Consider the following 12201-nt stretch of genomic DNA (forward strand, 5'->3'; position numbering starts at 1 on the left):
GCTAACCAAGATCAGCCTGGTCATGGTCTACACTGTTCGCTATTTAGTAAGTAAATTTTCAGTGAGCACCCCTTTGTATATTAATTGGTACTGCCGAAATTGAATGATGGAACAGTCCGTTTAAGAAATCCCGTAATTTTATTATGCAGCTACATGAACAGTAAAACAAAACGGAGTCCAAATTTCAAACAACTTCATTTTAACAAGGAAGATATAGTATAATCATTGAAGTTATGAGAAAATAAATCGTTTGAAATAATAGGATATACATATTTGATTTTTACTAAATAAAACTAGTGGTGTCATGCATTCAGTGTCATAATTCTTACTTGATCAACAATTATGACTTGCTTATGGTCTAAAATAGAACGTGGTACCGTCCTTTAAAGCTACAAAAACGGCTATATTACAATAAGAACTGTCAACAAAAATGTTGTTAAATGGGATATATGTATCGAGTGTTGACATTGAAAGAGCTCAAGTGCTGCTTTATTCATATGCATTTAAATCATATTCGATCTTACCCCTTTGGTAATCTGATAGCCTTAATGTAAGCATAAAGAGATTAAGGAGGTTGAATACCGTTCGATTAATGTTTTTTTTTTCGAATTTTAAGTATTAAAAACGATTGGAGAGCTTTTACATGAATTTCATTTTTTTATTATTTAAATGAAAGCTAGCCTTTTTTCCATTTTTACACTTTCTTTTAGATCTACTTGTGTTAGTAGGACATTAATTCTCAAATCATGTATCAATTAAACAGCTAAGATTGATTCATGTTACAACTGTTATCATAACAGTATTTCGTTACATATTTTTGGTGTCAAAAACGTGTATATTCAGCATCAGAATTGTAGTGAATAGAAAAAGCGGGTAAAAGGTAAATAAAATATTGAGGTAATACTAAATGAAATTATTTTTTACAATTCTTTATACAAAGGACAATTTAAAGAGGACAGTTTCTATAAAGATTTCATTACTTATGCAATATTTCTATAAACTTCATTAAAAGTCATGACAAATTCCAATCAAAGTTCATCATACAAAACTTATATAGTGAGTTTTCGAGGGGGCTTGCATCAGTTACTAGTATTATCATTAAATGTAATTTTCTGCTACAAATACAATGTAAACAGGAAAGATGATCCAGTATATTTAACTTTCTTAGATTCAGAAGAATCTGACAGTGAGTGATTATATTACGGAAATATATTAGGGCCACCATGTCTTGGTTATTTTATTTAACTGTTAGGAGTCAGTGAATGACGCACGAAAATAAACGAAGAAGTTTCGACGAGGTGGTCGTAACCATGTCTACAGTCACACATATCCGTCTGCTGTTAAACTAGCGGACCCGTAATTATGTTTTCCCTTTTTGCGATTTCGGCATTTTCCGGATTTTACAGAAAGATATATTAACGCTTTAAAAGAATGCTGAATTTTCCACAGACACTTGGGGTCAGGACCCCCAACTCTCCGCCGCCTCTGGTTAAGTTTAGCGAATATTTTTTAGCATTTTACCATGTATTGAGCATAGGTGACGATCATAAAACGCATTTTGTAACATGAATTGTATATTATTACATATCAGATTCAGTGAAATTAAGCTGCATCAATATAAAACGTGGACGACACACAGACACTTGAGGTGTATGAATATGAAGATACCTGTCCCGTCCTACCGTTGAACCCTTTTCAGAGACGTTGGTAGTAACATTATATATAGACGGTAGTGTGAGGGAAATTGTTTTATTCGACGCGAATAACCTAACACTTGAAGGGATTGAATTGCATATGCATGTGCACATTCTGCATGTCTAAGTAGCTACACATCTCTCATCGTTGCACAAAAGCCCTATTAGTTCTTGTATCGCAATACCCCCTTCACCAAACCCACACCATCTATGCAACGTTTGTCCATTTTTAAATTGTGTTGGACAGGTGGCATTGAAAAGCTGAAGCAATTTAGTGAATTTGCAAATAATATTCACCAGAACATAAAAGTTGAACTGAGATGGAGTCATCAAAAATTGGAATTTTTAGACACGCTGGTTAGTTTAGAGAATGGTAATATCTATACTGAATTGTACAGGAAACCATCAGACAAACAGCTCTATAAGCAGAAAACTTCATGTCATCCGGCACATACCAAGAAGGCATTGGCCTATGGCCTAGGTATAAGAATAAAAAGAATTTGTGAAAAAGAACCCGACTATATCAAACACAGAGGAGAACTGAAACAACGGCTAAGTAAAAGAGGATATAGTAGTAGAGAACTTGAAAAACAGCTGCAACGGGTCGATAGATTAGACAGGCAGGAATTATTAAAAACAAAAAAGAAGACTGAACCAGAAGAAAAGAGGGTCCCATTAGTGCTGACCTATTCCAAAATGTTACCAGATATACGAAACATCCTGCGAAAACATCAAAAAGTACTCTATAATTCAGAACGTATGAGAACTGTCTTCCAGGAACCACAGCTGTTAGCCTTCAGAAGAGATAAAAACATTCGTGATGTATTGGTACATGGCAAAACTAACAGAGCTTTTAGATCTTCTCCTGATATATGTTCCTGCCACATTTGCCTACTGATATTTAAAGGGGAGGTAGCTGACACCACAAAGAGACACACATACCAGACAGTATGATACCAATCTAGTGTATGGATTACTATGCAAACCGTGCAATAAAACAGTATATGTTGGGAAAACTGAGAGGAGTCTGAAAGAAAGAATAAGTGAACATTTGCGTGGTATCACACAGCAGGTTGACAAGCATATTAATCGTCATTTTATAGGTCATACTGAAAGGGACTTGCAGGTGGTTGTACTGCAAAAGTTTTACCATGAAGGCCGCCTTTACAGACAGATCATAGAGGAGAAATGGATGAAGAAGCTTGCAACGAAATTTCCACATGGTTGCAATGTTAAATATAACACATAAACTGAGTGACAGACACATGTGAAATAATACGGGAAGTGACGTTACGTCTTTTGACGTCGTGTTTACAGGAAATGACGTCACGTCATTGAGACAAAACAAGTATTATAAAATGGATGTTACATAGCTGTATCAATGACTTTTCATGTTTTGATAAAGGCCAAGTGGCCGAAAATTCAATAAAAGAGTGATTTTTAATGAATTATTATATCTACTTCCCTATGGACGATCTTTGAATGAATTCTGAAATATTTTGTCAGTAAATATGAGTTTTAGAAGTTTCATTTACCACATACCATTATCTTTATATTTTTTATGCGTAAATAAATGGGATTGCTCAAAACCAAAAGTGATCCTTTCTGTTCCGTTTTTGAAATATTAATCTTCTATTCAGAAATAATCTAAAAGTTTCATATAGAAATTTAATATAAAATAAAAATCCGACTTTTTCACTGTCACAAGTCAGGTTTTTTTTTTGTTTGTTTTGTTGGTTTTAACGTCACACCGACACAATTTAGGTCATAAGGCGACTTTCCAACTTTGCTGGTGGAGGAAGACCCAAGATGTCTCTCCGTGCATTATTTCGTCACAGGCGGTTCCTGGGTAGAACCGCCGACCTTCTGTAAGCCAACTGGATGGCTTCCTCCTCACATGAAGAATTCAAAGCCCCGCGTGAGACTCTAACCCACATCGGTGAGGGGCAAGTGATTTAAGTCAGCGACCTTAACCACCATTCGGCACAATTCATGTAATGGTATATGTGCAACTGTTTTGTATTTTTCAGTGTTGTTTTTTCTGGTCCTTTTGATCATGAGGTTCATTCAATATTACTGCATGAGACAGTTCCGATGAAGCCTATGCTAGAGTGTCGTTATAAATGTTAGACTTTTCATAACCTCTTATACACTCTAAATCAATCCAGTCCTGTGTTTTATTGCATTCTATGATCCACTAGGATGTTCTTATAAATTTGATTAACGACATCATGCTTCCTATAAACTAATCACGCCTGTTCTATATGGTACCATAGTCTGACTCAGTTACTTAAATCCAGGCTCCAAACCACACAGAATAAGTTAATGATGTTTGTTCTGGACCTTGATGCTAGGTCGCACATTGGCCCAGAGCACTTTAAATCGCTCAACTGGTTACCAGTCAACAAACGTGTAGACCAGATCATCCTTTGTCATGTTTTTAAGATAAAAAATGGGTTAGCCCCGGACTACATGGGAGACAATTTTATCCCACAGGATACTGTTCATTCATATAGGACAAGGTTAAGTCACAAAGGTGATTTTGCTGTTCCAAAGGTCAAAGGTTTTGGGTTAAAGTACTTTTTCTTTTCTGGTATTTCTCTATGGAATAAGTTGCCTGCTAGTATAGCACAGACTGAGAAATTGCCTGTTTTTAAAACGTTAGTAAAGAATTATTTACTAGACAGTTTAGCATAATTACTTTAATGTGTTTTAATAACTATTTAATGTGTTTTAATAACTATTCTTATGGCCTTCGATGTATGTACATTTTAATTTAAGCTCGCATTTTACTTTTTGATATAGTTGTGCAATTTCCATCTAGTCACATAATTCTTTATTTGATATAGCTGTGTAATTTCCATCTAGTCACATACTTCAATTTCCATCTAGTCACATAATTCTGTAAACTCTGTTATGCCTCTCTATGTCATGCCACAACACAAAGGACCACAATGGAAATAAGAGTTTTTCTCTTTTTTGTGTAATCCTAGGTGACGGTGTGCCTGTCATGGCTATTTTTAATTTCATGTATGCATTATGTTATTATGTTGTAATTACTATACATGTTGTTTTTAATTGTCCATGTATGTGCACTCCTTACCGAAATCTATCTATCTATCTATCTAAGAAGGCTATTTTTCTGCTAGGTATGCTTTAATGCTTCAATGCTGTTAAAACAGTCTTGAACCCAGTGTTGCTATTATTTCTTTTCCTCGTATTTGAACTCATAGTTGATATTATATTTGTTCGTCATATTTGGACCCAGTTTTGCTGTTAAATCTGTTCCTCGTAGTTGGACCCAGTTTTGCTATTATATCTGTTCCTCGTATTTGGACCCAGTTTTGCATTTATATCTATTCATCGTATTTGGACCCAGTGTTGCTGTTATATCTGTTCCTTGTATTTGGACACAATGTGGCTATTATATCTGTTCCACGTATTTGGACCCAGTTTTGCTATTATATCTGTTTCCCGTATTTGGACCTAGTGTTGCTGTTATATCTGTTCCACGTATTTGGACCCAGTGTTGCTGTTATATCTGTTCCTTGAATTTGGACACAATGTGGCTATTATATCTGTTCCTCGTATTTGGACCCAGTGTTGCTGTTATATCTGTTAATTGTATTTGGACACAGAGTTGCTGTTATATCTGTTCCTCGTATTTGGACGCAATATTGCTGTTAAAACTGTTCCTCGTATTTGGACCCAGTTTTGCTATTATATCTGTTCCCCGTATTTGGACCCAGTTTTGCTTTTATATCTATTCATCGTATTTGGACCCAGTGTTGCTGTTATATCTGTTCCTTGTATTTGGACACAATGTTGCTATTATATCTGTTCCTCGTATTTGGACACAGTGTTGCTGTTAAATCTGTTCCCCGTATTGGACCCAGTGTTACTATTATATCTGTTCCTCGTATTTGGACACAGTGTTGCTGTTAAATCTGTTCCCCGTATTTGGACCCAGTGTTGCTATTATATCTGTTCCTCTTATTTGGACCCAGTGTTGCTATTATATCTGTTCCTTGTATTTGGACCCAGTTTTGCTATTATATCTGTTCCTCGTATTTGGATCCAGTGTTGCTATTATATCTGTTCCTCGTATTTGGACACAGTTTTGCTATTATATCTGTTCCTTGTATTTGGACACAGTTTTGAATTATATCTGTTCCTCGTATTTGGACACAGTGTTGCTATTATATCTGTTCCTCGTATTTGGACCCAGTGTTGCTTTTATATCTGTTCCTTGTATTTGGAAACAGTTTTGCTATTATATCTGTTCCTCGTAATTGGACACAGTGTTGCTGTTATATCTGTTCCTCGTATTTGGCCACAGTTTTGTAATTAAATCTGTTCCTCGTATGTGTACACAGTGTTGCTGTTATATCTGTTCCACGTATTTGGACACAGTGTTGCTGTTATATCTGTTCCTCGTATTTGGACACAGTGTTGCTGTTATATCTGTTCCACGTATTTGGACACAGTGTTGCTATTATATCTGTTCCTCGTATTTGGACACAGTGTTGCTGTTATAACTGTTCCTCGTATTTGGACCCAATGTTGCTGTTATATCTGTTCCTCGTATTTGGACCCAGTGTTGCTGTTATATCTGTTCCTCGTATTTGGACCCAGTATTGCTGTTATATATGTTCCTCGTATTTTAACCCAAGATTGCTGTTAAATCTGTTCCTCGTGTTTGGACCCAGTTTTGCTATTATATCTGTTCCACGTATTTGGACCCAGTGTTGCTGTTATATCTGTTCCTCGTATTTGGACCCGGTGTTGCTGTTATATCTGTTCCTCGTATTTGGACGCAGTATTGCTGTTATATATGTTCCTCGTATTTTGACCCAGTGTTGCTGTTAAATCTGTTCCTCGTATTTGGACCCAGTTTTGCTGTTATATCTGTTCCACGTATTTGGACCCAGTGTTGCTGTTACATCTGTTCCTCGTATTTGGACCCAGTGTTGCTGTTATATCTATTCCTCGTATTTGGACCCAGTTTTGCTATTATATCTGTTCCTCGCATTTTGACCCAGTTTTGCTATTATATCTGTTCCTCGTATTTGGACACAGTGTTGCTATTATATCTGTTCCTCGTATTTGGACACAGTGTTGCAATTATTTCTGTTCCTGCTGCCAGGATTCAATGCTGCAATTAGTTTTCATCTTTTTGGTTTATAAGAGTTCGTTTAATGTTGTTGAAAGACAAATTTCCACTTAAACCGGTCGTATGGGGTTGTTAGGTGGAAATGATTCAATTAAATCCACTCTGATATTATTTGGCTTTGTTTACAGAATTTTCTTAATATTCGACAACACTTTACATCAGCAGGCTTTAGCTCCCACGCGAAGGCCGTTCAAACTAGCCTAGCCCATAGTACATGGACTTAGTTCTGTTATCAATTCAGGTTCCAGGGTATGTGATGTTTGTTGCACTTTTCATTACCTCTTACGAACAGACACAAATATGTCGTGTCGGCTATCATTTTGCCTTTTTTGCATTCTACAGATTGCATACTCTCAGGCGATCTCCTTACAGATTTTCAATATAAAATAAAGCTTTGAGACTAACCTGTGACTAAAGTTAAAGTAGGAAAAAGAACTGACAACAGGAACATTACCTATGAACTTAGACTGCCGAAAGCCCAGCCGTTTTCAGCCTCAAAGTTATGTGACCCTGGCCTTTGATCTACCGATAACAAAGTGAGTGATTTACTGACTACTTGAAATCGTCCTGTACGTTTGATTGCAGTTGCCCTTGGCAATCAACCATTGATGTCTGACGGTTTGAGTTATTTCAAGTTACTAATCTTACACTATTGTGAGCCTAACTTCACCATGACAATGACCTTTGAATAATGGCCTACGCATTCTCTAGTTATTGCTGGAAACCATTATAAGTATTAAGGACATTTTGGTCTTAATTGTTTGGCCTGTTGCTACCAAGCACATATAGAGCAATTTATTGAACGTAAAGCAATCATCTTGTGACGTTTAATTCCAGAAATTCAGAGCATTCAACTTGATCTGTCAGAACAAAATGGACCTACAGACAGTTGGACCGACCGTCAAGCCGAAATGAGTTAACCGATATACACTTTTTGAAAGGTGTATAGAATATAAGTAAACAAATTTGGTAATAAAGAGTTTATTCGTTAAAACCATTACAAAAGACAAAAAGTAGAAGTCATCCAGCTATTAAAACAGTTGCATTGCGAATGGAAAAATCAATCTGTATGACATTTCGAACCACCTCTTTTTAAAAAGAATATATATTATGTATATTTAAAACCCTTCATAGAAGCTTTCAGATACGATTAAGTTTAAGAACATTTAAAAAGATACTGGCTACATTTACATGACTTTAAAAATAACACCCAGTCAATTAATAAAGACCCATCATATGAGCCTAACACAAAATGACCCAGTGACACAAGTTTTGGGTCCAAAATATATGTTCATTGATATAACGATGATTGTCATTTGTCATTGTACTGAAGCAACATGTAGTTGTAGCCACAATAGATGTATTTTTATGCAGAAAATTAAATATACAGAAATTGTACTTTGATGTCTACATAACAATAACACTATTTAGAAGCCAAATGCGTTTCCTTTGATGATACTAATATCAGTTAGATATTAATATCGGCACTGTCTCTTTAAACTGCATAAACGTTTAGACAATAAGCCTCAGCATATATATGATTATTTGACACATAAAATGAATATTTCTTAACAAGATAAATGTATTAACAAAGCTGTATATGATATGTTGACATTTCTTTATATGCATGCTTCCAAGTTTGTGGAGGTACACACTCCCGTTATCAGTTATGCAGATATTTCCATTTTGTGTGAACCTTCGATCGAGTGAAGTTCCTTCGAATTAAAGGTCACCATGACGTTTTTCTTGCCTGACTTCACAGGGGTTAATTCAAACTCATATTTGAATGTTCCTCCTTCCAACACATCACTGAAAATCAATTGAAATATAAGATATTGAGAGCATAACTTTAAGTTATTAAATTCAGGTTCATTGAAAGAAGTTCGCGCATTTACCAGTCGTATCAAATATATCACTTTGATCAGACAGTACTAGAGATCAATCAATGACACCAATGTTAATCCTATCCTGCATTTACCTGTACACCTGCATGACACAAGTTAATAGGAATAATGAAGTAAATGTATGGTTAAAAACTTAGTGATAAGTCATTTCATTGTAATATCAATTTTCGTGTTAAATACTTAAGTTTTTATACTCCCGTTTGAAAAACGGGACGTATTATGGGAACGCCCCTGGTGGGCGGCGTCCGCAGACTTTGTCCGGAGCATTTCTTCTTCATGCATGGAGGGATTTTTATGAAACTTGGCACCATCCGGAGCACCATCATGAGACGGAGTGCCATGCGCAAGAACCAGGTCCCTAGGTCTAAGGTCAAGGTCACACTTTGAGGTCAAAGGTCAAATTCAAGAATGACTTTGTCCGGAGCATATCTTCTTCATGCATGGGAGGATTTTGATGAAACTTGACACAATTGTACACCATCATAAGATGGAGTGTCATGCGCAAGAAACAGGTCCCTAGGTCTAAGGTCAAGGTCACACTTACAGATCAAAGGTCAGATTCAAGAATGACTTTGTCCGGAGCATATCTTATTCATGCATGGAGGAATTTTGATGTAACTTGGCACAACTGTTCATCATCATAAGACGGAGTGTCATGCGCAAGAACCAGGTCCCTAGGTCTAAGGTCAAGGTCACACTTAGAGGTCAAAGGATACAAGAATGAAAACATTGTCCGGAGCATTTCTTCTTCATGCATGGAGGGATTTTGATATAACTGGGCACAAATGTTCACCACCACGAGATGGAGTGTCTTGCGCAAGAATCAGGTACCTAGGTCTAAGGTCAATGTCACACTTAGAGGCCAAAGGTCAGATACAAGAATGACTTTGTCCGAAGCATTTCTTCTTCATGCATGGAGGGATTTTGATGTAACTTGGCACAATTGTACACCATCATGAGACGAAGTGTCATGCACAGGTCCCTTCTTCAGAATTACTTCCATTTGTTCTACTTTAAATAGTTTGTATTGTAACTTTTTCATTACTAATCGTAGGGAAAAATCGAGACCACTTTTCTGTAGTACAACATGCATGTTACATCCAATTCTGAGGTGTATTTTGACCTATCTCTACCTGGTAAGGATTTTTGTGTTGACTTACAATTTTTTTTGGTGGGGGGGCGGGGGGGGTATTTTTTTTTTTAAAGATTAACTTCCCTTAGTTGTTACTATTATAAATAACTTATATTGTATTTTTTTTTATAATTGACCGTAGGGAAAAACCAAGACCACTTTTCTGTGGTACAACATAGATGTTACTTTAAAATTTTAAGTGTATTTTAAGGTATCTCTACCTGGTAAGTTGTTTTTACGTGAATTTAGGAAAACAAAAGAATTACAATAATTACTACCACAAAATTAAAATTCCATTTGCAAATACAGGTGCTAGTGTAAAGAAATTTGCTGTGACGGGCGTATATTGTGACATTCTAGCACTCTTGTTACATATGATTTGTGATATGGTACAAATAACATTATATTTAAATTTCAGCTTAAATAGTGGATCTGAATTTATTTTATTAGACTTAAAACATTTTCTGACGTCACACAATAATCGAGTATTTGACACCTTTTTTGCATTGAGATAAGTTCTCCTGGTATAATTGGGGATTAAATATTTACCAATGACTTGATAGGTAGGACTATCTGCAAGAGCAGCTACATGGAAATTAAATAAGAAGTTAAATAATATGCTTCAAAATGATCAAATCATGACTTAAATATTATATTCAGTCTTAGATGTTACATATCAGCAACCAGCATTATTTTTTAAATTGTTTTTCATAATCTAAAATTTTAGGTACAATCTCTACAGTTTGATCTCAAGCTATTCTGTTAAAAGTAGTGAGTATTAAGAGTTCATCTTGAATAACAATGTGTGCTTTTAAATAGCCAGTTTATCACTAGAATGCATAAAGGTAAGGAGAAATCATCTTTAAACTTTTGTTAATACATGTTACACAGATCTAGGTTATCTACATGGATATTCCAATAATTAAAAAGAGCTTTCCTTTATACAAAAAATTGTTAATAACTCACTCAGGAGCGTAGATCACAGGTAAACGAAGCCCTGGACCATTTACTTTCAGTTCACATTCGGTCAAGGGAATTGGAAGAGGGTTCTCGAAGGTGGTTACTACTGTAAACTTCTGTCCTACACTAACTTTCCCGTCCGTCAATACCTGTAAAAATACATATTTCTCCGCTTTATATAATGTTTAGGGGCAACTAATGCTTCCAATATACTGTATACGCCAACATTAAATCGCCCCTATTGGACGTACGCACGCATTTAATGTACAATATACTAACAAAGCTTAGGGTTAGGTTTAACACAGGTTTGATAGTGTACATTCAATGCGTGCGTACACTAAATGCGGGAGAATTAGTGGTAAAACATACAAATTATGAACTAATTGAGCATTGGTCTGGTTGTTTGTTCTTTACAACAAAGTTACATACACTACTGTTATTTTAAACTCAACATAGAAATTCTGATGCAATAGCTAGCTCTTAACTGTAGTCCGCTAAAGTCTTAATAAATGTACCAGATTAGCAACATTTCCGTTGATAGTCTTGGGATCTCTGTTAAAAAGTTGTTAAAGTCGCCGAAATACTAAATCAACTAAACTTTTCGTCTGTGAAAAAATATAGCTTGGAGACATACTGGGGTCTTCATCTACCATAATAGTTTGACAGTATCTATACGACTTTATAGAAACATGTATTCCGCAGTCTTAAGTGTCGCAGCGGCTGTGAAATGTCTACCCTTACTTGAATTCAGTGTTGTTATACTTTCTGGTCCTTTGGGGCCATGGAATACCTTAAATTTTACTATGATAAGATCCCGCTATAGTCGGTGCTAGTGGGGCGTAAGAGCTGCTGCAAATTCCATTCCCTATTGTGAACAGAGTCAAACCGAGTCTACTATTTTTTTCTTGCTTAATTGCGTTTCATGTTTCCAAAGAATCTTCTTACAGATTTTAAAACTGTCTATGTGACATTAATCTATTCTAACAAGTACCTTGGTTGTAAGCTTCGGCTTGGTAAGCTCCATTTCTTCAATAGCGGAAAAGATCTGATGTGTTTCTTTTACTGTACATAAACAGGTTATCTTAAGAAAGCATTCATCAAGAGCCAACCTATAAAAGTAGTCCTCAAACGGCATATCGTAACTTATGAGCTTCTCTGCAAAAGAATAATATCCACATCTATTATTGCGTTTGAGGAGTTTGAGCTTTACAAAATAACTTTTTTATGCGTTTGCTTATATTTTTTTTCATGGTACAGTGCAATGTCTGTAAAACATCACGTTTGGGGTGTCAGAAATTTATTTCATGCTTTTAGGGGACTTATCTAAATATAACCATG

General features: G+C 35.8%; 1 protein-coding gene across 6 annotated transcripts in view; it reads right to left on the minus strand.

Moving 5' to 3' along the window:
• Positions 1–7832: 7832 nt before the first annotated feature.
• LOC123555951 (annulin-like) overlaps positions 7833–12201 on the minus strand; it is a 56481-nt gene continuing 52112 nt past the window's right edge. For all 6 annotated transcript variants that reach the window (XM_053548071.1, XM_053548070.1, XM_053548074.1 and 3 more), the window contains 3 exons: positions 11855–12018; positions 10870–11012; positions 7833–8676 (listed from right to left, as the gene is read on the minus strand). In XM_053548071.1, coding sequence (XP_053404046.1) covers positions 8535–8676; positions 10870–11012; positions 11855–12018 — 449 coding nt within the window. In that variant the 3' untranslated portion in view covers positions 7833–8534. The remainder of the gene's footprint in view (positions 8677–10869; positions 11013–11854; positions 12019–12201) is intronic.

The sequence above is a fragment of the Mercenaria mercenaria genome, chromosome 7 (genome assembly GCF_021730395.1).
Source record: "Mercenaria mercenaria strain notata chromosome 7, MADL_Memer_1, whole genome shotgun sequence".
Taxonomy (NCBI): domain Eukaryota; kingdom Metazoa; phylum Mollusca; class Bivalvia; order Venerida; family Veneridae; genus Mercenaria; species Mercenaria mercenaria.